The 21,134-nt window shown below is 38.4% G+C and overlaps 4 protein-coding genes across 6 annotated transcripts; 3 read left to right on the top strand and 1 right to left on the bottom strand.

The window, feature by feature from the left end:
* On the top strand, nucleotides 1-9,336 carry tlr18 (toll-like receptor 18). Its single transcript, XM_035530807.1, has 5 exons — nucleotides 1-214; nucleotides 3,153-3,251; nucleotides 3,649-4,625; nucleotides 4,742-5,918; nucleotides 6,172-9,336. Exons 3-5 carry the CDS (start codon nucleotides 3,655-3,657, stop codon nucleotides 6,592-6,594), a joined length of 2,571 nt encoding a protein of 856 aa, XP_035386700.1. The 5' UTR covers nucleotides 1-214; nucleotides 3,153-3,251; nucleotides 3,649-3,654; the 3' UTR covers nucleotides 6,595-9,336.
* Nucleotides 9,337-10,177: 841 nt separating this feature from the next.
* Nucleotides 10,178-11,749, top strand: s100a1 (S100 calcium binding protein A1). Of its 2 annotated transcripts, XM_027029355.2 has the most exons (3): nucleotides 10,178-10,265; nucleotides 11,124-11,282; nucleotides 11,366-11,749. In XM_027029355.2, the coding sequence occupies exons 2-3, from the start codon at nucleotides 11,142-11,144 to the stop codon at nucleotides 11,513-11,515; spliced, it is 291 nt and encodes a 96-aa protein (XP_026885156.1). In that variant the 5' UTR covers nucleotides 10,178-10,265; nucleotides 11,124-11,141; the 3' UTR covers nucleotides 11,516-11,749. The 2 variants fall into 2 exon arrangements, with proteins under 2 accessions (XP_026885156.1, XP_026885157.1); XM_027029356.2 differs by lacking the exon at nucleotides 10,178-10,265 and having other exon boundaries at nucleotides 10,691-11,282.
* On the bottom strand, nucleotides 11,633-15,611 carry rrnad1 (ribosomal RNA adenine dimethylase domain containing 1). Of its 2 annotated transcripts, none has more exons than XM_027029352.2 (8): nucleotides 15,327-15,611; nucleotides 15,054-15,172; nucleotides 14,654-14,873; nucleotides 14,424-14,486; nucleotides 14,180-14,314; nucleotides 13,086-14,029; nucleotides 12,669-12,853; nucleotides 11,633-12,335 (listed from the first exon to the last, which is right to left on the bottom strand). In XM_027029352.2, exons 1-8 carry the CDS (start codon nucleotides 15,426-15,428, stop codon nucleotides 12,238-12,240), a joined length of 1,866 nt encoding a protein of 621 aa, XP_026885153.2. In that variant the 5' UTR covers nucleotides 15,429-15,611; the 3' UTR covers nucleotides 11,633-12,237. The 2 variants fall into 2 exon arrangements, with proteins under 2 accessions (XP_026885153.2, XP_026885154.2); XM_027029353.2 differs by having other exon boundaries at nucleotides 15,375-15,611.
* A 16-nt stretch (nucleotides 15,612-15,627) lies between these two features.
* Nucleotides 15,628-19,413, top strand: isg20l2 (interferon stimulated exonuclease gene 20-like 2). Its single transcript, XM_027029354.2, has 4 exons — nucleotides 15,628-15,759; nucleotides 16,633-17,469; nucleotides 17,585-17,785; nucleotides 18,119-19,413. Exons 2-4 carry the CDS (start codon nucleotides 16,807-16,809, stop codon nucleotides 18,227-18,229), a joined length of 975 nt encoding a protein of 324 aa, XP_026885155.2. The 5' UTR covers nucleotides 15,628-15,759; nucleotides 16,633-16,806; the 3' UTR covers nucleotides 18,230-19,413.
* Nucleotides 19,414-21,134: the final 1,721 nt, after the last annotated feature.

Raw genomic sequence — 21,134 nt, 5'->3', positions numbered from 1 at the left:
ACAAACCTAAGCCTAAGTGTCGCGTGTCTGTTTTTCATGTGTTGTATCATTGCTTCTCCTCAGTTCACCAGTCTGTTAAACAGCCTCTCAAAACGACTAGACAAGTGTGTAATAAAATACAATCTATTAAACAAAGCTATAACTCAAGTGAACGTTTTAAGCTTTTCTCATGATGCTACAACGCGGACAAATGGCTATCAGAATTTAACGTCAGGTAAGGAAATAACTTCGTTTTCTAAATGAACAGACTTTACTGTCCGATGGTAATGATGCTCGCAGTTAGTCGTACATGGTTGCGTGTGTGGAAAATTTTCAGTTGTTGATTTCATGAGGTTCTAATTAACGCACTGTCGAATGTGTTATGGAGGAGTTTGTTTATTGATTATCCCCAAAACTGTCTAAGATGATATATGGAATAGAGGCAAAATTCAACAAAGACGCTTTATCTTTAAATAGAGGCAAACATCCTCCATTATATGCAGGATGGTAAAAACCATACGCTTATGAGTTAAATTATATATAAAGCTTTTTTTTTTTTTTTTTGTTAACATTTTTTAGCCAATACTTAGGATACCTAATCTATAAATTTGCATCTTTTGAACTATACAAATATGTTTTTATTATTTTATTATGACCTTTGTAAAAAAAAAAAAGAACCAACCCCCCCCCCTCCCGCCCATGTTTTTTACAGGAAATATTACATAAGGTGGTAGTCTCTAAAAAGACTGAAGGGAGAATTCTGATTAAAGGTTTATTAAATCAGGACTTTATATGTCAATCATGTTGCTTTTATTTTTTTTTTATATACTTTTATATTTTTATTTATCTATAGAATTTTGTTAACTGGTCTTTTTTCTAAAACATAATCATTACCTTATAAATCTATAACGAGACATGACAAGGAAGTTGGATGCTGATGCAAGTCTCTGTAACAAAGAGGTGTTTATTTACATTACAAACAAAACCAAAACCAAAAACACAATGAGCAGAACAAAACACACTAAACTGCAACAACGTAGGTAACAGCAGCTCAAGGAAGCACTCGCATAATGCGTTACGTGTGATATACATGGGGTCAAACACCGACAAAAGAACAACAGGGGTTTAAACACCTGTCCTAACAATGGACATAAATATGAACAGGTGTGACATGGTCAATTAATACTGTAGGGGTGTGACAATGGACACACACACACGCACACACTGGGAGGAGTCTAGGAGAGGGGGGCCATGCTGTGACAGACGCCCCCTGATGACATAACTCTCGGTGCGCAGCCTATCGGGCCACAGCCCCCAGACCAATACCGAATGGCGAGGTCAGAGGGCCGAGCAACCCGACGCAGGCCAACGCGGACAGGACAGAGGGGAGGACAGCAGGGACCAGGACAATGACTGGATGACACTTGCACCTTCCTAGAGACTATGAGGAATCGCACAGGCTTTGGAGTGGTGTGCACCCTTTGTAGACTCAGGCACAGGTGTGGCTTCCACCTCCATGCAGGAGTCCACTGAATGCTCCGACTTCACATCCAAGAGAGCCTCTAGGGGAAGCTCCTCCATGCCTTGATGACAGGCAACTATCAACCAAGTCACAGTAAAACTCCTGCCCCTCAGCATAGCTCTCATCATCTTGGTCCATGGAGGGCAGGTCAACCACCATATTGTCCGACCCAGAATCCCCTGGATCCTCCGTTAACCCCTCACGGATACTCTACCTCCTCCAAGCAAGGACAGAGTGAGCCGATATGGAGTACAGGCTCCACTTCGGGCAGAGACACAACGAATCCTATTTAATTACTGGCTCTGCTGTACAGGAGGGGTCGGGAGGAATACCGTCTATCATCTTTTCCTTCTTCAAAGGAATGGGAGACACTTCCCTCCTTCTTAGGGCTGTCGAGGGAGGTGCTAGCGGGGATCTCTGGGACTTTATGAGGGGCTTCTAATGGGGCTCCACCTGCATCTTCTTCTTGGAGGAGCCTGTCCAGGTCCTTACTGATGCAGGTCAGCATTGCATCCCCCATATTTACAGTGTCCCTGCCGAAGGTATGTGTCCAGCACGTTGGCAAACGCGTGAGCCAGGCGTTTCTTACCCTCCAGTGCTACAAAGATGGTCAGTTAGCACAATATGGTCGTGACAAAGGACACACACGCACACAGGAAGGAGTCGGGGGGCCGGGTCGTGCCATGACAAAATATCATCTCTTTTTTAAAAACGGGGAAAAAATCTGACTTGCAAATCTTATCTCTTCATGATTTTTTTTTCATTAAATGTAGCTTTTCCAGATCATTCCTTAAATAGATGTTCCAGCTGCTTAAACAGAGAGAACATGTGCCAAGTGTTTTAAAACTAAGGATGATTTGTTCACTATGACCAGAGCATATTTAAAACCCATCACACTAATAAATCATTTTCTCTAGGTCAGATAGTTGGGGACCAGTTTGTTAATGGCCAACCAGAGTTATACACATTTACAGATAGGAGGTCCTAGTTCCTTAATGGGTAATTGGGTTCCACCTTCTTATGGAAGTGAAAGGCAATGCCAAGTAATCTGTGGGACATATATGTGAGAAAACAACTACTTTAATTTTACTTAATTCTTAAAATTAAATCATTGGTAGTTGTTCTTTCAATTTCCCTAATCTAAACATGTAGTGTTAATGTAGTGGAGTTAAATGTTGGATGCATTTTATTCACTTATAAATAATTATATTGTGTTATGTTCCACCCTTGAACTGTTATTTATATGAAATTACCATTTCATTTCTATTCTGAAAAATATTTTTTACACTCAAAACCTTTAATCAAAATACACAAAAATGAATGCTCTATTATAAGCATAAAATAAATAAATGGAGAGTTATAGGAGACAGTTAACCTGTGCTAAAAAATAATTAAAAAAATATATTATGAGCTTATTGTCGCTTCTGAAGTTCTTTTAACAATGTTGTATGGGCAGAGAGTCTTACAAAAAAGTATCATGGAAAAACTTAGACAATGCAGTCATCGTATTCGGGCAAATCCAGTCATTTGTGAGAAACACACCCAGGTATTTTGTTACATATTTGTCATGTGTGATCTTGGGACATTTTTGTCAGAATGTTTTTATGAAGTTTTCAGAAAACTCAGACTTCAAATATTCTCAAACCTACAGGTTTCTAGCTGCAGCCCTGGACATCTAACCTTGAAGAGGTTATTTTTTAGGAGTGTTCCACAAGTGTTTGAAAAGTGTAATTTATTCCACATATGTAAGGTATGTATAGACTGTTTTAATGTCTCAAACTGATAAAATGCTCATGGGGCATAAAGGATAATTCTGTCAAAGAGGTTTTCAGCAACAGTGGTTATGGTTATGGGTGTGTCAGCTTTGGACATGTGGACTGAAAATTTTGAACTTAAATGTGGAATATAATGTGGAATTAAAATATTCCCTTTGAAGTGAAACGCACAAGGCATGAGTGAGGACAATTCGAAAGAAAAAATGAAACTTGTATAAAAATTTGCTATCATTATGAAAGATAGTAACTTAATGTTGTTTGGTTGTTTACAAGGCTGACATTTATATATTGTATAGATAGATATTTTGCTAATTTTATATGTATAGGATAATATACACGTAACCCTTCATACTGTTATGTATCTCTACACAGATCCAAATGGCAGGTGTGTTTACTTTGCTGAGGCTTGTGTTTGGTTTCCAAGCCACCCTCCTTACCGTACCAGTCCGAGCTGAACAGTCTTGTCTGATAACGACTGACCAGCGTGCAGCACAGTGCCGAGGCCTGCATCTGGAACATGTACCAGTAGGGCATCTCCCTCCCTCTCTGGAGCAAGTGGATCTTTCTTATAACTTTATACAGGTCATCCGAAACAGGGATTTTGTTGGGCTACCACTCCTACGGGCACTCTGGCTTCAGTTCAACAATATATCTGTGATTGAGGATGAAGCCTTTCAGGGAAATCCCCTACTGGAAGATCTGAATATCTTCAACAACTCATTGACTGCTATCCCATTGAAAGCCCTTTCACCACTCAGCAAGTTGAAAAGTTTGGACATGTCAAACAATCTCTACACTGTGACAGCTCTGGGTGGAGTGTTTTTGAATTTCAAGGATTTAAAAATACTTTCCATAGGTGGTCCCCTGGTCTGTATCTTGAAAAATGGGGATCTTGATGCATTACAGAACTTGTCTCTGGAGAAGTTTGCCATTAAAACTGGTTCTAGTCTGGATGTTTATGAGACAGGTTATCTGAAGGACATCACAACAAAAAATATGTGGCTTGATGTGGCAATAGATAACAGAACACACGCACTCCCTATGATATTAAAAGACCTTGCAAACAAAACATTTCAAGTTCTTCGCTTTCGTAATCTCTTTGAGTTTAAGTATTACTCTGGCAAGGAGGATCTTTTTTATGGCTTACAGTATATTAATTCCCAGCAGCTGGTCTTTTATCGAGGTAAATTTAATGAAGAACTTCTGAGAATGGCACTTGTTAATTTACAAAAAAGTCCAATTAAAGTACTGCAACTCTTGTTCATTGATTTTGCCCGCTCACAGACCTTTGTAAATAGTGAGCAGGAATCAAGTGTGACAAATCTAGCATTGGACCTAATGGTTCTCTCGTAAGTATTACAGTTATGTGATTAATATGAATAGGGATTCATTTTAATATCAAAGCATAATTAATACATTATAAAAATCTGATCTCTCTTCTTCACCTGTGTATTTGTTTTAACAGGGACATCAGCAACCCAGACATCCTTCGCTTTGACTGGCGCTTTACATGGTTCAACAAGATCCGTCACCTCTGCATACATAATGTAAACTTCAACACTGTTCCCTGTGATGCATGGCAGGAGATGAGAGGTGTTGAAATTCTTGATATCTCTAACAACCAGCTGAAGGACAGCTATCTCTTCAACCAGCAGTGTGACTACAATGAAATACTACAATCACTTCACAGTTTTAACCTCAGCAATAATCAGCTGACCAGCCTCAGTTCTTTTGCGTCTCTGGCAGGGGAGTTCAAACAGCTGCGAACAATCGATATTAGTCACAACAAGCTAGGCACGGAAGGTAACAGAATCTGCTACTGGAAACAGAACATCAGTAAGGTCATTGCTAATCATAACAATATGGTTATTGACAGCTTCAAATGTCTCCCAATTACTGTATCCTATCTTGATCTCTCTTACTGTAATCTGGACCAGTTAGACATGGACTTCTTTAACAAGGCCATCAATCTAAAGGAGCTCCACCTCAGTAATAACAAAATTAAATTCATTCCTTCTGGTTGGAAAAGCTATAATTTAAAGTCTCTATCTCTAGATGGAAACTCCTTTGGAATTATTAGCATGAGTTATTTTAAAGAAATGCCTACTCTGGAGCAGCTACGGGCAGGTAACAACCCTTACCACTGCACCTGTGAGCTGCATGTCTTCATACAGGAGACCACCGTCCAGGGCAAAGTCAATATCACAGACTGGCCAGAGGACTACAAGTGCTACCACCCAGAAAACCTGCTCAATACAATGATATCTCACTACTTTCCTGGTCATGTAGCTTGTGATATAAGACTCATTGTCATTATCTCTGTAGTCACCACTGCATCCATTGTGCTGTTTGTCATGCTAATGTGCTACTTCCTAAATGTACCCTGGTATGCTAAAGCTACATATCAAATCATCAGAGCCAAGTATAGGGCTCATAAAGAAGGAGGAAGACTTTCTGTGGAGTACAGCTTTCATGCCTTCATTTCCTACAGCCACTCGGATGCAGAATGGGTAAGGGACCAGCTGCTGTCATATTTAGAAAACTGCCAGCCCCCGTACCGAATTTGCATTCATGAAAGAGACTTCACACCAGGGAAATGGATCATCGACAATATAATTCAGAACATTGAAAACAGTTGTAAGGTATGTATAATGAAATTAATGTAAAATTAGGAAAGAAAACAGCTAATTATTCAATGGCACAACATGGGTTAGAAGGACAAATACTATGTCTTAGAATTTGAAATTTACTTGGGTGCTTACACTGAAAGCCAATCAAATGATCACAGCCCCATAGGAGCATATCTGTGTGTCAGATTTCCAGATTTAGCAAACTGGCAGATCATTTATGGTTATTAGGCCATTTTGCACATTTAACATCTTGCTCTTTTTTAAGGTTATCTTTGTGCTTTCGCACCATTTTGTGAACAGTGAGTGGTGTAACTATGAACTCTACTTTGCCCAACAACGAGCCATTGGCAAGACCTTTAGTGATGTCATCCTTGTGGTAAAGGAGCCCATTAATCCTGACACTCTGCCCAGCAAGTACTGTAAACTCAAAAAGATGCTGAGTACCAAAACCTATCTGGAGTGGCCTCAACATCCCAAACAGCAGGCCTTCTTCTGGGCCCAGCTGAAGAGTGTCCTGGGCAATCCGAATCTCAAGCAAGAGTTCTCAGGCATCAATCGGAGCCGTTTTTCCAGAGGGAGTGGTGTGTCCATTGCCGAGCTACCCCAGGAGAACCAAAGACCCATGGATGCTAAACAAGTGAAGGAACAGGGAGATATGATCAGACGTCCAGCTGCAGAGCAAGTTTAACATCTTCCAGAGACCTGCTTAGAGGGCTGTGGTCTCAGGACATCAATGACACAGTAGGCCTAAACATAAAGGACAATGGTCAAGTTTGTCATGCTGAATGTACACCACAGTACACTGTAACATAAGACACAGACTGTCCCGGTGTCTTGGTATGGCAGGCGGCCATAGTTGGTGAGAGTTACATGATGAAGACAGTAATTGTGATAATCCCTTGGGTCTTCAAGCCTAAAAATAATCAGAAGCTTTGACAGTGGCAGTGGCTGCATACTAATCTTCAATGCTGAAACATTTTTTTCCTTACAAAAAGATCACTTTATTAATCCTAGCACTGGCACCCAAAATTTCTATATCCTTATTCCAGGCTGAATCAGTTCTATTATCAATTTGAATGGCTGAGGTTATTGCCAACACAAATTATCACGGAATAAAGAATGATCGGATCATATTTTAAGGACACTTCATGAAGAAATCCAGATATAGCCTTTTCTCACAATTATTTACTTATTTTATATTTTAAAAAAATCACGCACCCAGCATTTTACAGTTCCATGTGATTTTTTAATAAATGGTCTAAACAGCCAACAGATAATTTGCAGTAATTTATGGTAGTTTAAGACAGAACTATTTATCATAAGGCTAAAGTATATGAACCCTTATATTTAGAATGCATTGCTGCCTTGTTTATTGGCAAAAGCCATTAATGCTTTCTATAGATAATTATCAGTCCTCACAGTGGTAAACAGGTATTTCATTCCTCTGTATAAAATTGTTTTAATTCATCTTTGTGTGTGTACGTATGTACTAAACTCTTCTTCAGATTATGGCACAGGATTAGCTATGAATTACATACTTTTTCCCTGAGTGACATATATTGTTTAGAAGGTGGGTCACTGTAAAATGTTGTATAGCTGGTTTGTTAAATATGATTGATGACTGTTATTATAATTTATGATTTAATATTAAAATGACTTCATAGATCATATCACATTTTAGCACAGATCAAATTTTTGCAAAAATCCAGATCATTTCCAAGGGATTACTAACTTTTTCTCTTCTCATAACTGTATACCAGACTGTCTACAATAATTATTTTCTTGGTTGCAGGTGCAAATACCTTTCCAAGCAAGCTGAGTACCTAGTTTCTCAGTCCGTGCTCATTATTAGCACACAGCACAAATTTTAGAAATGACAGCCTGATTGATTGTGTTTAGGACTGCCATCTTAATAATTGAGAATCTCACATTAAGAATAACACATGTCCACTTTAAAAATCAATTTAACAGAAACAACTCTTGACAGTCAATCAGCAAATCATATGTTAAGTATGTAAAGCAGCAAACTATTTTAAAATTACTTTTTTATTTGTTTAATTTAGTATTATCAGTTTAATATCAAATGTGAAATTAGGCGGTTATTTTTGTTGCAATCAACTAACTAATCAACTAACTAAATTTCAGCAAAAGGAATACATATATTTTATTTTCCACATGCTTTATTTTACACTATTTTGAACTAAATTAAAGCCCAGTAGAGAGAACTGCCTTTGTATGAGAGAGAGAGAGAGAGAGAGAGAGAGAGAGAGAGAGAGAGAGAGGTCATCTGTTTATATTTAAATTGCTCTCCTTCAATTTGACCTCTTCCTTATCTATGTGACATAAAGAATTTTCATTAAAAAGATTCTGTGTTTACTACAGTAGATGGCACCATTTCACATTTTCTTGCATTTATCCTGGAACACTATACATGCAAGTCTAAAAGGCAACTGCTGAACTGAGGCATATTTAACACTTAATATTACATTATTCTAAATATTGTATTTCCTTTACTTTTTTTCCTTTTTTCCTTTATGATCAAAAACATCCATGGAGTCAATTTAAGATGTTTTTTTTGTTTGTTTTTTTGTCACCATAAAACAAGTGATAACATTGTAAACACCTGAATTCTTTTCTTCCCTTGATGCACATTTTTTTGCAGTAATTCTTTTATGACTCCACTCACATTAGCAGTATTATTTTTGTGGACACACACCCCTGAACAGTGCAAGGAGTTCGCAGTTGTATATTCACTACTGTTTAAAGATGTTCTCTACACAAACTGAGCTTTGTACATCGTTTTTCTGTGTTCCACACTTACAGCAACTAACTGTGCACTGAATGTTTCATCAATCTTTTCGAGTGTTGTGAAGGGACTTATCTTGTTAATGACCTATTTGGGTACAGATATCTGAGAGATCATGGCTGGATACTAACTGAAAGTAATCTTAATCCAAAGCTTGTCGATGAACCACATAAGAACATTTACAGCAACCTTTGTATGAGGTTTCTGACTAAGTGAAATGATGTGTTTGTGAAGAAAAAAAGGTCTGGGATTATTCATTATTTTGATAGCTAGCTAACTATCCAGGTAGCTGTAGAAGGCTAAATTTTTGCATCACAGTTATTCTGTGTATATTCTGCAATTGCCTTATTTTGATGTACTAAATGACAACTTAACAGTAACAGTATAACAAAAATGGTAATATGGCTCAACTACCTATGACAAAAATAACAACACAAGAATATCCTATACACAAAGCTTGTAAAGCTAGAAAGTTATGCTTAAAACCATACAGCTGCATTTTGAAAAGTAAAATAAAGCCTCAAATGTTTAAAATGTCAAATTTAAAAATTTTTTTTTTTGATGACAATGCTTATTTAGTAGGCCCACTGACAAAATCATTTAATAAACTATAACAACCAAGTACAAAATGTAGTGTCTTCAAAGTTGTTCTATGAATGTATATAGGCTAAACTCTATAATGTTTACCTAAATGATATAGCATATATGGGTCAATATATGGTTTGGATTTCAATAAGGAGAGCTGGAATAAAGCATGCCTGAAGAAGTGTTTGCAGTGGTGGACAGAGAATAATGAAGTGAAAGTAAAGATACACTCGTTGACATTACTTCAATGAAAGTTGTAGTGTTTTTTTAAATGTACTTAAAGGTAAAAGTACTGTGAGTTATTATAGTTATGTTGATAAATGATTTATAATAAGGGACTCGTTAAAACTGTGTACTTTCTGCTTCTGTATTTCAAATATGTTCTTTCAATACGGTGCATAGAAATTTAGTGCCCTGACCTCCCTCGACAGGCAACGCAATGTTAGATCCAACTTTTCCTGACATTTAAAGTCGAAGTTGTACTGTTGTGGTTAGTTTTTAAGCTATATAGCTGCATTATAGATTAACAAAGTAGCCAATTAAAAGTGTGCACTATAACTGCAGATGGACCGATTGTAGAAATATCTGAAACGCATCACTTAGGAAATCTGCCGCTTTGCGTATTTGCCCATTGCATGCACCATGTCGTGTGCTTTACTAAACCGTATGAAATAACTTTATAGAGTCGTTTCGGTTTCAGTATTTGAAATGTTAAATAAAAAAATCTCATGTAATGTTTAGTGTCGCTGCTTAATCAGGGGAACACGAAGAACGTGTTTTCAAGACGATTAAGACAACGTAGCATGTCCTTAGTTTGATGCGATTGGATTGGCGGACTGGCCACAGCCTACAACCTAATTGCACACGTGAGTCGTCGCCATTTGGAATGGTAGAAAGTGGAGACAATTTTCCCAGGTGTCAATTCCTGCTTCCACTTTCTGAAAAAGATCATTAATTTCACAGTTCAGGTAGGTGAAATGATCAGCTGTAGTTTGTGAGACGTAGAATAAAATGAGACTAATTAATTAATTTGTGCGATATTAATTTAGGTGTTTGGTAAGGACTTTTAGGATTTTTATTAACGCTGTTCATAGAATGGCAGTTTGGTGATCGATGACTGAGCTATGCAATGCTATTGAGTATTTGTGAACGATATTGTGTATCCTATATTGGACAGCAAAATGCATGAATGAGAATTTCCAAAGTAAAATAAGTGTCGGTTTATAGCTTCTAATGACTTGAAATATCTTGCAGTGGGGTGAACAATATTTTCACTCCAATTAAAAATGTGGTGGCATTTTAAGGTTAAATATTTGTGACATCACTGAAATCTGTTAGTTAACCTACATTTGGGTGACTGCCTCTGATAACAGAACAAGACTTGACCTGATTTAATTCTGGTCTCTTTATTAGTTCCTGGAATAGGACAGTCATATGCTGGAAATGGCTTAATGAAGATGCTCTTTTGCAACCCCTTAAGCTACAGACAAAAGGCTGTTAAATATTTGATGTGTGCCTGTCTCCACTGAATGCTGACAGTCTGCTGGGGTCAATCGAGACACCAGATCTCTCCTTAAAAAGTGTGTGAAATTGGCCTGTGTGAGCTGTGTAATCAGCAAGTTTTAGTAATGGGAAGAGCAGGTTGGGGGAGAAGTAGTGTGTTAGACGTTGAGAATCATTGTGACCGTTAAAATGCCAAACGGTATGAATTTGCCTTGCCACTAACAATAATGGGTTTGTTGCTGTGACAAACAACCCATTGAATAATTCAATGTTCATTTGAAAATGCATGCTTGACTTTGGTTCTTGGTTTTTGTTCTACACAGGTTAAGCCTGCATAAAACATGGTTTCTCAGTTGGAAAATGCAATGGAAGGCCTTATAAAGGTGTTCCATAAATACTCTTCCAGAGAGGGGGACAAATACAAGCTGAGTAAAGCTGAGCTGAAGTGTCTACTGCAGGGAGAACTGGGTGACTTCTTAGCAGTGAGTTTATTTCTCATGGCTTCAATAAGCGTTCTAAATGTGTGCATATGTTGGTCTGACTGCCTTGTGCACTCTTATTGTAGGCAAGCAAAGATCCATTGGTTGTGGAGAAGATAATGGCTGATCTGGATGAGAACAGAGATGGAGAGGTGGACTTCCAGGAGTTTGTGGTGCTAGTGGCAGCCCTTACTGTGGCATGTAACGAATTCTTTGTTGAGAGTATGAAAAACTAGCATGTCGCTTCAGGTTCTCTTTCAAATTGTTACAGTAGCTCATTAATGGTGACATTTTTTGATAACCTGTCTGAAAATGGTGAGAATGTAGCTGTGCTGACATTAAAATGCTAAAAATGTTAAGTTCACTTTTACTGCATCTTCCATTAAAACACTACACTTTTGTCACCTTGAACATTTCTCACCTTGAACTTGTTTTAAATGTAGCAAAGAAAAAAAAAAAAAAAAAAAAAAAGCACAAAAGTATTATGAACCAAGAATGTCTTTCAGTTTTCTTATTCACTATTTCCTGCCCAAATGTGTCTACTCTGAAATGTTATGGCTGAAAGTATGTTCATGCATATTTAAGACAATGGTCACAGAGAAACACATGATGATGATATTTAAAAAGAGAGGGGGGAAAAATAGCTATACACACCACATGCAATTCAGATAAATTGCAGTAGTACAGGAGCCATGTCAGTGCACTCATAAAATAGAGAGTGTTCGCGATCATTTCACACAGATTAAATGTAGGTGCAGTCTAAAGAATGTATCTCCTTCACTGGTAATTTTTCCTAGGCAGTACACAACAGCCAGGAAAAATGCTCTACTAAGGAGAGTTTCTTTTTGCACAAACTGATTAATTAATTTCATTTTCATGATGCAATAAGCAGGTCGGAGAATTTTGTTTAAACAGATTAAAATCCCGAGGCAACAAACTGCAGGTGACCATTCTTGGATTAACAAGCCTCTTCATCTGCCTTTTTCACTGCCACCAACACAAGGTTTCGGGGTGACAGGGCTGGATCAAACAGAGGTGCCAACTGGCTCTGAAAACCTAAGGATGACATCAACGTGTTAGTTTATTCTGCATCTAGCATAGTGCAAACTAATGTGGCCCCCAAAATTAAGTGAAGAAAACACACTTTAAATGATCAGGACTATGATCTTTACAACTGACAAAACATGATGGGTGTAGAATTATTACAATTCTAAGTTTTAGATAATTTAAAATTCAAAATATTGAAGTATTTCCATCTGTACATTACTTTAAAGGAGGGGTTAAGGCAATGGAATCACCAAACTGCAGAATTTTGCCACCCGGCATCTCCGCATTAAACCTAAGCACTTGGCTTATGAATAACCGCCTCTGGTAGTCTTAACCACTAACCTCTTTCTTGCAAAAACAACATTCTGTCCAGCAGCAACAGGGTCTCTACCACTGGTGCCAGCAGCAGAGCTAGGCTGAAGAACACTATCACTCTGTCCTGTTGCTTCAGCATGGTTCCTACATGAACAGGATCGATGGGCAGGTCACCTGGCAGGCCCACACGGGGCAGTCCCAGACGGGCATACCTACATAATCAAGAGGAAAAAAAAATGACTGTGCTGGTGCCTCACAGAAAGAAAAACTAAGACAATAAACACTATGGGCAATTTAACACGGTTCAGTACTAAAGGCACATGGTAAGAGTAAATAATCAAGGCTTACTTAAAACTAAAACCCTTTTAATCCCAAATCAAGACTTTATGTGCCCTAGTAAGATAGTAAGGCATAACTAATGGTTATGCTGGTAATGATACTGACTCTGCAAATGACAGCATATGGGCTTTTTTTATGGTCTGGATGCTGGCCCTGCGTAGGTGAGGCTTCTCTGCTCTGATGATGCTCTCCAGTGCTGCTCTGTAGCAGTGTGTTTTCAGCAAGCCACTCTCCTCTCTCAGTCTATGAAGATAGTCCTCAAGTGCATGGCATGCCCCTTCTCTTGCCTTATAGGACAGCTGATGTCTAGGCAACCCTCTCACCCATTCACTCATTGGGTAGCCATATTCTGACAGTGATTCCTCTTTTGGGTGGTCAAACAGAGGAGGGGACATGACTCCAGGAGGCATGGGATTTTCCATGGTAGTGATCTTCATATAGCAACATGCTACAGAGGTGATTCCTTGAATGTAGGGGCAATTAGCAAAATGGCGTAGAAGAGTAGCACTAAGATCTCCACAAGCATGAAGCCCAGTTAGGACAAAATTTGAGCTACTGGCTTCTTTAATACCAAAGGAGCTATTAGGATGTATGGCAGAATCCTGTCTTGTGCCAGCACTAGGTATTTCACCCACTGGTGACTCTTTCATAGTGTTCCCATTATCCACCTTATATGGGTGGTTTAAAACAAATGCATTAGGAAGCTGAGGTTGTGTTATCACAATGTTTGACTGAGATGAGTTTCCTGCATCACACTGCTGAAGAACAGTTGCAGCTGGTTGCTCTGTAGCACAAGCTACAAAGCTGCATTCCTCTGTGCAGAAGTGCTGGCTTCCATGATCAATATCTTTTTCAAGTTCACATTCCTGCCCAGAAACCAACACCCTCTGTCTCTTTTGACATGGTCCTGCTGGGTAACTCTCACTGTCTTTCTCCCTCCTCCCCAGCTGCTGAAGGAAGACCTGCCACGTGGCTCTGGGGCTGACCCAGCCAACTACATGCCGAGGTGCAGGACCAGGTGCTACGTGAGGGAGCCGAGATGTGCCTGACTGAAAAAGTAAAAACACTGAAACTCAGTGACGGTGGACATGTATTTAAACAGTTAAACATTATTCATCATTGTTCACAATTCATTTCCTCGGGAATGTTGGAATAAACTGTAACTAAACACAATGTAATAACATAATAATGAACAATACCTTCTGTCTCTCCTTGGCTAGTGTTGACAAGAGCTGTTGATCAAATATAGAAGCCATGGAAACAAGGTTTGTGTCAGCCTCAATGCCAGTAACATCCAGTCCAAGGCCAAACGACAAAAAGCGGGTCAGGTGGCCCTACCATGAATAAGTTAGTGCTTGTTAGTGTTAAAATTTGTTATAGGTTTAAAACCACTTAAAACCAATAAAGGATTCTGCATCAACTGGAATGTAACACTAAATTTACCTGACCAGATCCAACATCAACCACACTGCTACAGTGAGTCTGGTCACACAGCTGCTTAACCATCTGAAATAGAGTGAAAAAAGTGAATAAAGTGGAAGAAATTGTAAAAGTTTATGGTTATTCTATAGTGAATAAATAAAAATAGAAACTCACTGACATCTGCTGGTCAAAGTCATTTTAAATTACATATTACAGCTTTTATTGCTACTGTGCTGCATAAATGTCCTCACCAGTCCAAGCTTACGGATCTCATGTTGTTTCTTGGGTTTTACATGTTTGCGAAAGATGTGACCAAGTAGAGAACTCTGACTGCTGTTTGAAAGGAACTCCTCTGGTTTCACTGGGGCCACATGGTCTGGTGCCCGATGGCCTGGGGGCATTCGTGGAAACACTAGTGCATGAGAAGTGGCTCGGAGTGCAAGTAACGAGAGAGGCCACACAGAGGGGTAACTGAAAAAATAAATGCCCCAAGTGTAAATAAAACACAGTTACATCTTAACCAGAGATGGAATTGTTGGTGAGTATCACATGCCTTTATAAAGTTAAACCAATAACGTTTTGAAAAGAGATTGCCTGTGTGTGTGAGGGTACAAATGACCTGGTATTGGGAACTTAATTGGTTATGCTTACATTCTCTTTTTAGCATCCCTGTCCAGTAGCAGCTGTGCAATCTGAGGTGGCGACAGATCACCCAAAGCTTTCTGCCATCCAACTGGCAGCGTCTCCCACAGATTCTCACTGAAAAACTCCTGGGAAGTGAAAGTCAACCAAATATTACAGCTTAGTAACGTTACTCTCAGGTTTAACTCGTAATAGCTAGCTAACCTGTTCAGCGAAAGAAAACAGAACCAACGTTTGAACATGACAAAACTGGTATGAGAGGAAAAATAAACTGATAATTACAATTATGTATGAGTCGGATATGTATTTATATTTGGACAGGAGTAATACCAGACTCTTCGCCAAATCCTTCTGCTCCTGTTCAGAAAGGGGAGCAAAAAACATATTTCCAGTACCCCGGTGGCCGTAACGACAGCGAATTTACTCATAACTTAGGTGCTAAAATTAACTAGGTTCGCTTTCCAGCGACATGACAGGCCACTTTATTGTTAGCTAAATTCTTACTGTATGTGAATGCTGCAAACCTATTCACTAGCTAAGCTAACCCTAGCCAGACTGGAGAAAACGGCAGACTGTAGGAAGTTGCCCTTAAACCCGGAAGATCGCGTAGAGCACCCACGTGTGTATTCTGCTCATTGGAAATTAACGATTGTGAATGTAATTTTATGCATACCTTTATTTTAATGTTTGTATTTTCAGATGACGTCGATAAAAGGTAAGATGTCCACTTAAATCCGTTATGAGGACACACACTGAGACGATGTTTTACGGAGCTAGCTAGCAAGCGGCAGCTGATTAACTAGCGTTCCTAGCTAAGTTAGCGTTAGCTAAGTTAGCTAACTTAGTACTTGTTTTGGTTGCTATCTGAACGTAAACAAAGGTTAGCTGGCTAACTAGCTATGTCAGCAGCTCGTTCATGTTAACAACCTAGCTGCAATACTATAACGAGGTCTAGCTAGCCAACGAGATCGACAACACCGTAGTTGTCCAGATATTTTAGTCTGTCTCATACTACCTTTGTTAGTCCTCCTACCTTTAGCCAGTGTTGTATTGCTAGTTAACCATAAAGTACACGACAAAAATGCCATTTTTTTTATTTTTGTCTAGATGTGAAATGTTATTGGTCATAAACTTATAAATTCTTCATACATGTTTGGAACTAACTAACTATGACTCTTGGCATTTGTGTAAGATATTAAGTAGCTAAGTAGTAGCTAGGATACTGTTAATACACTGAATTTGACAAACTATTCTTATTGCCATTATATGTTGGAGATAATCGAATTCCTCCGGTAAAATGCTTGTGAAAGGACATGCGCTGTTTTGCGCGTAGGATAGCATATAGCTGCTATAAAATGGCAAAATTATAGCTTTAATAGGGTTGTCTGTTTTGACAACAGAAGTATCATTTATGTATGTATTATGATTACATATCAAAATACAGAATCTAGCTCTTCACATAGGACTCAATTTCAATGATTCCTTTCTATTTGTTATAATGGTGTAACTCTTACATATCCCATTTTAATATAATAACAATAGTACAGTTAATAAAATCTTAACAATGTTGCAACCCTTTTCTTCTCAGGATGGACATCACATTGATATGAATGGAACTACTTCCCAGGTGTTAATAGTTCCACTGAACTTGATCGTTCTTCTATGCATTTGGGGAACTGGACAATCAGGCTACATTTTAACAAGTATTAGCATCTGAAGAAGATAGTCTTTTAATGTATTTGCAGTTATTTCTCAGGTACACATGTTCACATTAAGTATGTCAGGAATTACATTGAACTTGACCTTTAATGCACCCAACTATGATGAGAGCCAACAGAAAGGCAAAGATAAAGCCAAATACAAAAGATTTATTAGGAAGAGGAACTTACTGGAGCAAAAGGGGCTACTAAAAAAAAAGCAAAATGCAAATAACTGTCAAAAAGGGGCATATAGAAACAAGCAGTGGCATGAGAAAAACAAGCAAAAGAAGGATTCTCAAACTTGTGCTGGGTACCACAAATCCTCTACCTCTCAGGAAGAATTGTCCACAAATCCCTGCAGTTATCCCCAAGCCCAACATGAAAACTCTGTTTCACGGACTGTCAAGGAATCCACAGTGCCTTCAAGTTCTGAATCTCAAAGACAGTCCTCTTCAGCAGATGTAGCAGAGTGGCTACATCTGCAGGCAACATCTGCAGGCAACCCACTGAAATATATAGCCCTTGACTGTGAGATGGTAGGCACAGGGCCCAAAGGCCATTGCAGTGAGCTGGCCCGTTGTAGCATAGTCTCCTATGATGGGGATGTCATTTATGACAAGTTCATCAAGCCTGTTAATGCTGTCACAGATTTTCGTACCCGCTGGAGTGGGGTAAGATGGCAAGATCTCCGCAATGCGACACCCTTCAGACAAGCCCAGAGAGAAGTAAGGAAGTATACCATTATGGTGTTTTGAATATCGTCAAAATTTTGTGCATTTTTTTATGTTATCTTCACTGCCAGAAAACTTATTGCAATACCCCTAATCCCTCTGCCCATAGATTTTAAAGATTCTCTCAGGGAATGTGGTTGTGGGTCATGCCATCCAGAATGACTTGAAGGTTTTGCACTATTCCCATCCTGCTTTCCTTATACGAGACACGTCGCGTATTCCGATCCTGAATCGGAAAGCTGGACTGCCTGAGAAGCAAGTTGCTTCCCTGAAGAAACTCACAAAGATTCTCTTCAACAAGGATATACAGGTATATTCATGAAATAGCATAAGCCTGAGATTTCATATTGGATATTTGTGGGCATGTTTACATCAGTTGCATGGTGCACAGTTATTTCCTCTCCTCTGCTAATGGAGAGGCAACTAGATTTTGTAGATTAATTTTTTACTTCAGTGCTATATTTAAAAATTTTTTACCTGCATTAATTCAAGGGGAGGTAATTTAGTTTGCTTTTCAGGAAGGATAGATGCTGTCATCCTCCTCACTTCATTTGGGCATAGACTTTCATTGAATGTACCTATCTTAGTACTCTTATATTATAGGCTAGAACAGCTTCACTCAAACCCATTATTGTCTCCTCAGGTGGAAAAGAAAGGCCACTCATCAGTTGAAGATGCTAAAGCCACAATGGAGCTTTATAAAGTAGTTCAGGTGGAGTGGGAGAGGATTTTGGCCTCTAAACCTGGTTCCTAGAGAAAGAAAACATCCTGGATGATGCCAGTTTTTTATTTAGTGAGGCAAACATTGTTTCTTTTAAACCATACCTTTTTCACTGTCCTCTCATATAGGCATGAACAATCATTTTTCTATACCACAAGGGGGCACAGTTAATGAGACTTTAGCAGCTGATGTAAAAAAACTCATGCTGTGTTCTCGTTCCAGATTATCAGTTTAAAGCAGTAAACTCTGCTCTTAGTCCAAGCTGTTAGTAGTCTAATTACGATTTCAGTTTCGGTGATTCTTGAATTCCAGGTCAACTGAAATTCAAAAGATTAAAATATTTAATTAGAATGGCCACAGAAGTCATACACTCTCTCTCTCTCTCTCTCTCTCTCTCTCTCTCTCTCTCTCTCGCTCTCGCTTGCGCTCTCTCTCTGCTGTGGATAGCAGGGTGAAAACACATCTGAGAAATTCTGCCACCCTTCCAGTTATGTTCATCATTGTTCTGATGTCATGAATCCTGCACCACAGCATTAATAATTGAGCCCTTGCAACAAAAAACATATCAGTAATTTCCCCTTTTTGTATAATCAGTTATTTTATTTTTTGATTTTTTACAACTTTTACATTAAATTACAGTAAAATGCTAAATGCTTTATAGACTTCATTAATGCGGGCATTTACAAATAAAACTTGAAATAATGCTTTATATTATTGCTTTTATTTTGTAGAATGCAGAAAAACAGTAAATGAACATGTATGATTTTTCATTGCAAGTGCTCAATTAACTGCCACCCTCCCAGATCATCACTGAAAGATTTTTTTTCAGTCAAGCCGTTCACTCTCAAATTCTGTTCATCAAACATTATTGTAATTTCATGGATCCAAGCCGGTTAGGTACAGTATGCTTAATGCATCAGGAACACCTTGCATGATATATTTTAGTAAAGAAATTCCTTTAGCCTTGTTCCTGGACTCCTATGCACAGTTGGACATCTGACTTGTCTGAGTCAGCTTGTGAAAGAATCACAGCTGGTGTGATTTTCAGATGGTGACCGGTAAATGTGGTCAGAAAATGTTTTAACACTTTTCAGCACCAAATAGTGAATTCTCATTCGTCATAGTTACTTCTGAAAATAATTGGTTTGTGTACTCTTCACTGTTTTCTTAAGATTATCCTATTTTGTTTTTTTATTAAAAAAAGTTGATTTTAGAAATGGAAAGTTGGTTGAGCTATCCTAAATGGCAAGGACTAACCGAACTGCAGACGTGGTATGCCAAAGCTGGATGCTGTTCAGTGTGAGTTCATAGTTTCCTGGTCGTGGTTTGGATTGCTGAGCATAGCTGCAGTCCTGGTTACATGTATCTATTTTAAAACACTGTGAATGCTAAGCATCTGTATTCCTATGACAAAGAAGTGGGGTGTAATCAGCCGAACATAAACTAATCATATTCATGTAGAAAATATACTAATTTGACAGCAAATTTTACCTTATAGTATCTAATTGTTTGAAGAAATATGCATGCATTCATTCCCAAGATGTAAGGGATAAGAGAGCTGCATTTATAATACAAGCAGATTACTTTAAATAGATGTTAGTAGTTATCTGATTTGCCTGTGGACTTTATTTCAGGGTTTATCAAAACATGGGATTGGCGGCTCATTAGTCTTATTTATCTCTCAGTATTTCACGTTGATAATAAGGGACAATTGGATAGCACAAATTTATCATTAAGTGATCTATAACATTTTAATACATTGTTTTTCAGTCCTGGCTGTTAATATTTGTTATATATAAATGTATTTTTCTAAGGTAAAAAGTTCATCACCATGAGAGAATCTTTCTAACTTATCCCATGATGCCCTTTGTGATGTCTGTCTAATGTTTTGGGTTTCGCTTTTCATGGAACCGTCCACATTCTTCCACATCCAAAGCAACAACCTTGAGTCTCTCTTTAAGGCATAAAGGCAGAGGCTGGTAGTGAGTACTTGTATTTCTTCAGTTTGCATACTTAAGCAACATATTTTAATTCTACTAAAGTAATAATACGGGAGTGTATTAGTGAGGAATACATTTAAATCATTTTAGTTATATTTTAACATTTAGTTGGTGTTTAGTAATGTTCTGTTGGTAACAGCACCTCATCTGGTCAAAAAAAGAAACATTCTATTTGTATTAAGAATTACACTGGGATACTCAGAACATAAGTGTTTTTACTTGCTTTTTAAAAATGTATTTATTTATTTATTTTATTGTTTTCTTGTGTAGACTTTGTTTACTTGGTCACTTTGTCACTGAAATAACTGGTTTTCAGTTACTCTACCCACCTCTATAAGGGTTATAAGATATAATGACCACCTGGATGTTCTTAGTCTGTATTCGGGCCCCAGCTAATGATGAAGTTTGCCCATGCTGGCAGCCATCTAGGCTGCCTGTTGTTTGCCCGTATGTTAAATTCCTCCAGTGTTTGATACTTCGGCTGGTCAGTGAGAATAAGCTGTATTCACCCTCCTCTTACTCTGTGGGTCGTCCCAGCTGCAGAGAGGCAAATTCACCCTGATTCACTCTGTTTGCCGCTAGACGCCTCAGTACCTCGGTGTCCAGACATTAATCAAATGGATTTGGTTAATGTTTGAGGCCTTGAATCACAAATGAGTCACATGCAGCACATAGATATGATGTGAAGTACATACATATCGCTCCTCTGTGGATGGCCACTGCTTCACCAGTCCATTTGTTTGCTTTTTTTTTTTTTTTTTTTGCTTATTGCACAGGTGGAGAGGAGTGTGTGGCTTATTCCTGTTTTGAGAATTTCTTCTGTGCATCACTTGTAGATGATCTACACATTAACACAGATCCTTTTACTTGCAAGGTCAAGAGGAATGCTTGGAATAATAACTACAGTTTGCAGCTTTCAAGATGACAAACATTCCTTC

Source organism: Electrophorus electricus, chromosome 10 (genome assembly GCF_013358815.1).
Source record: "Electrophorus electricus isolate fEleEle1 chromosome 10, fEleEle1.pri, whole genome shotgun sequence".
Lineage (NCBI taxonomy): Eukaryota > Metazoa > Chordata > Actinopteri > Gymnotiformes > Gymnotidae > Electrophorus > Electrophorus electricus.
The sequence above is the reverse complement of the archived record's forward strand: the minus strand, read 5'-3'. Positions and strand labels throughout refer to the sequence as shown.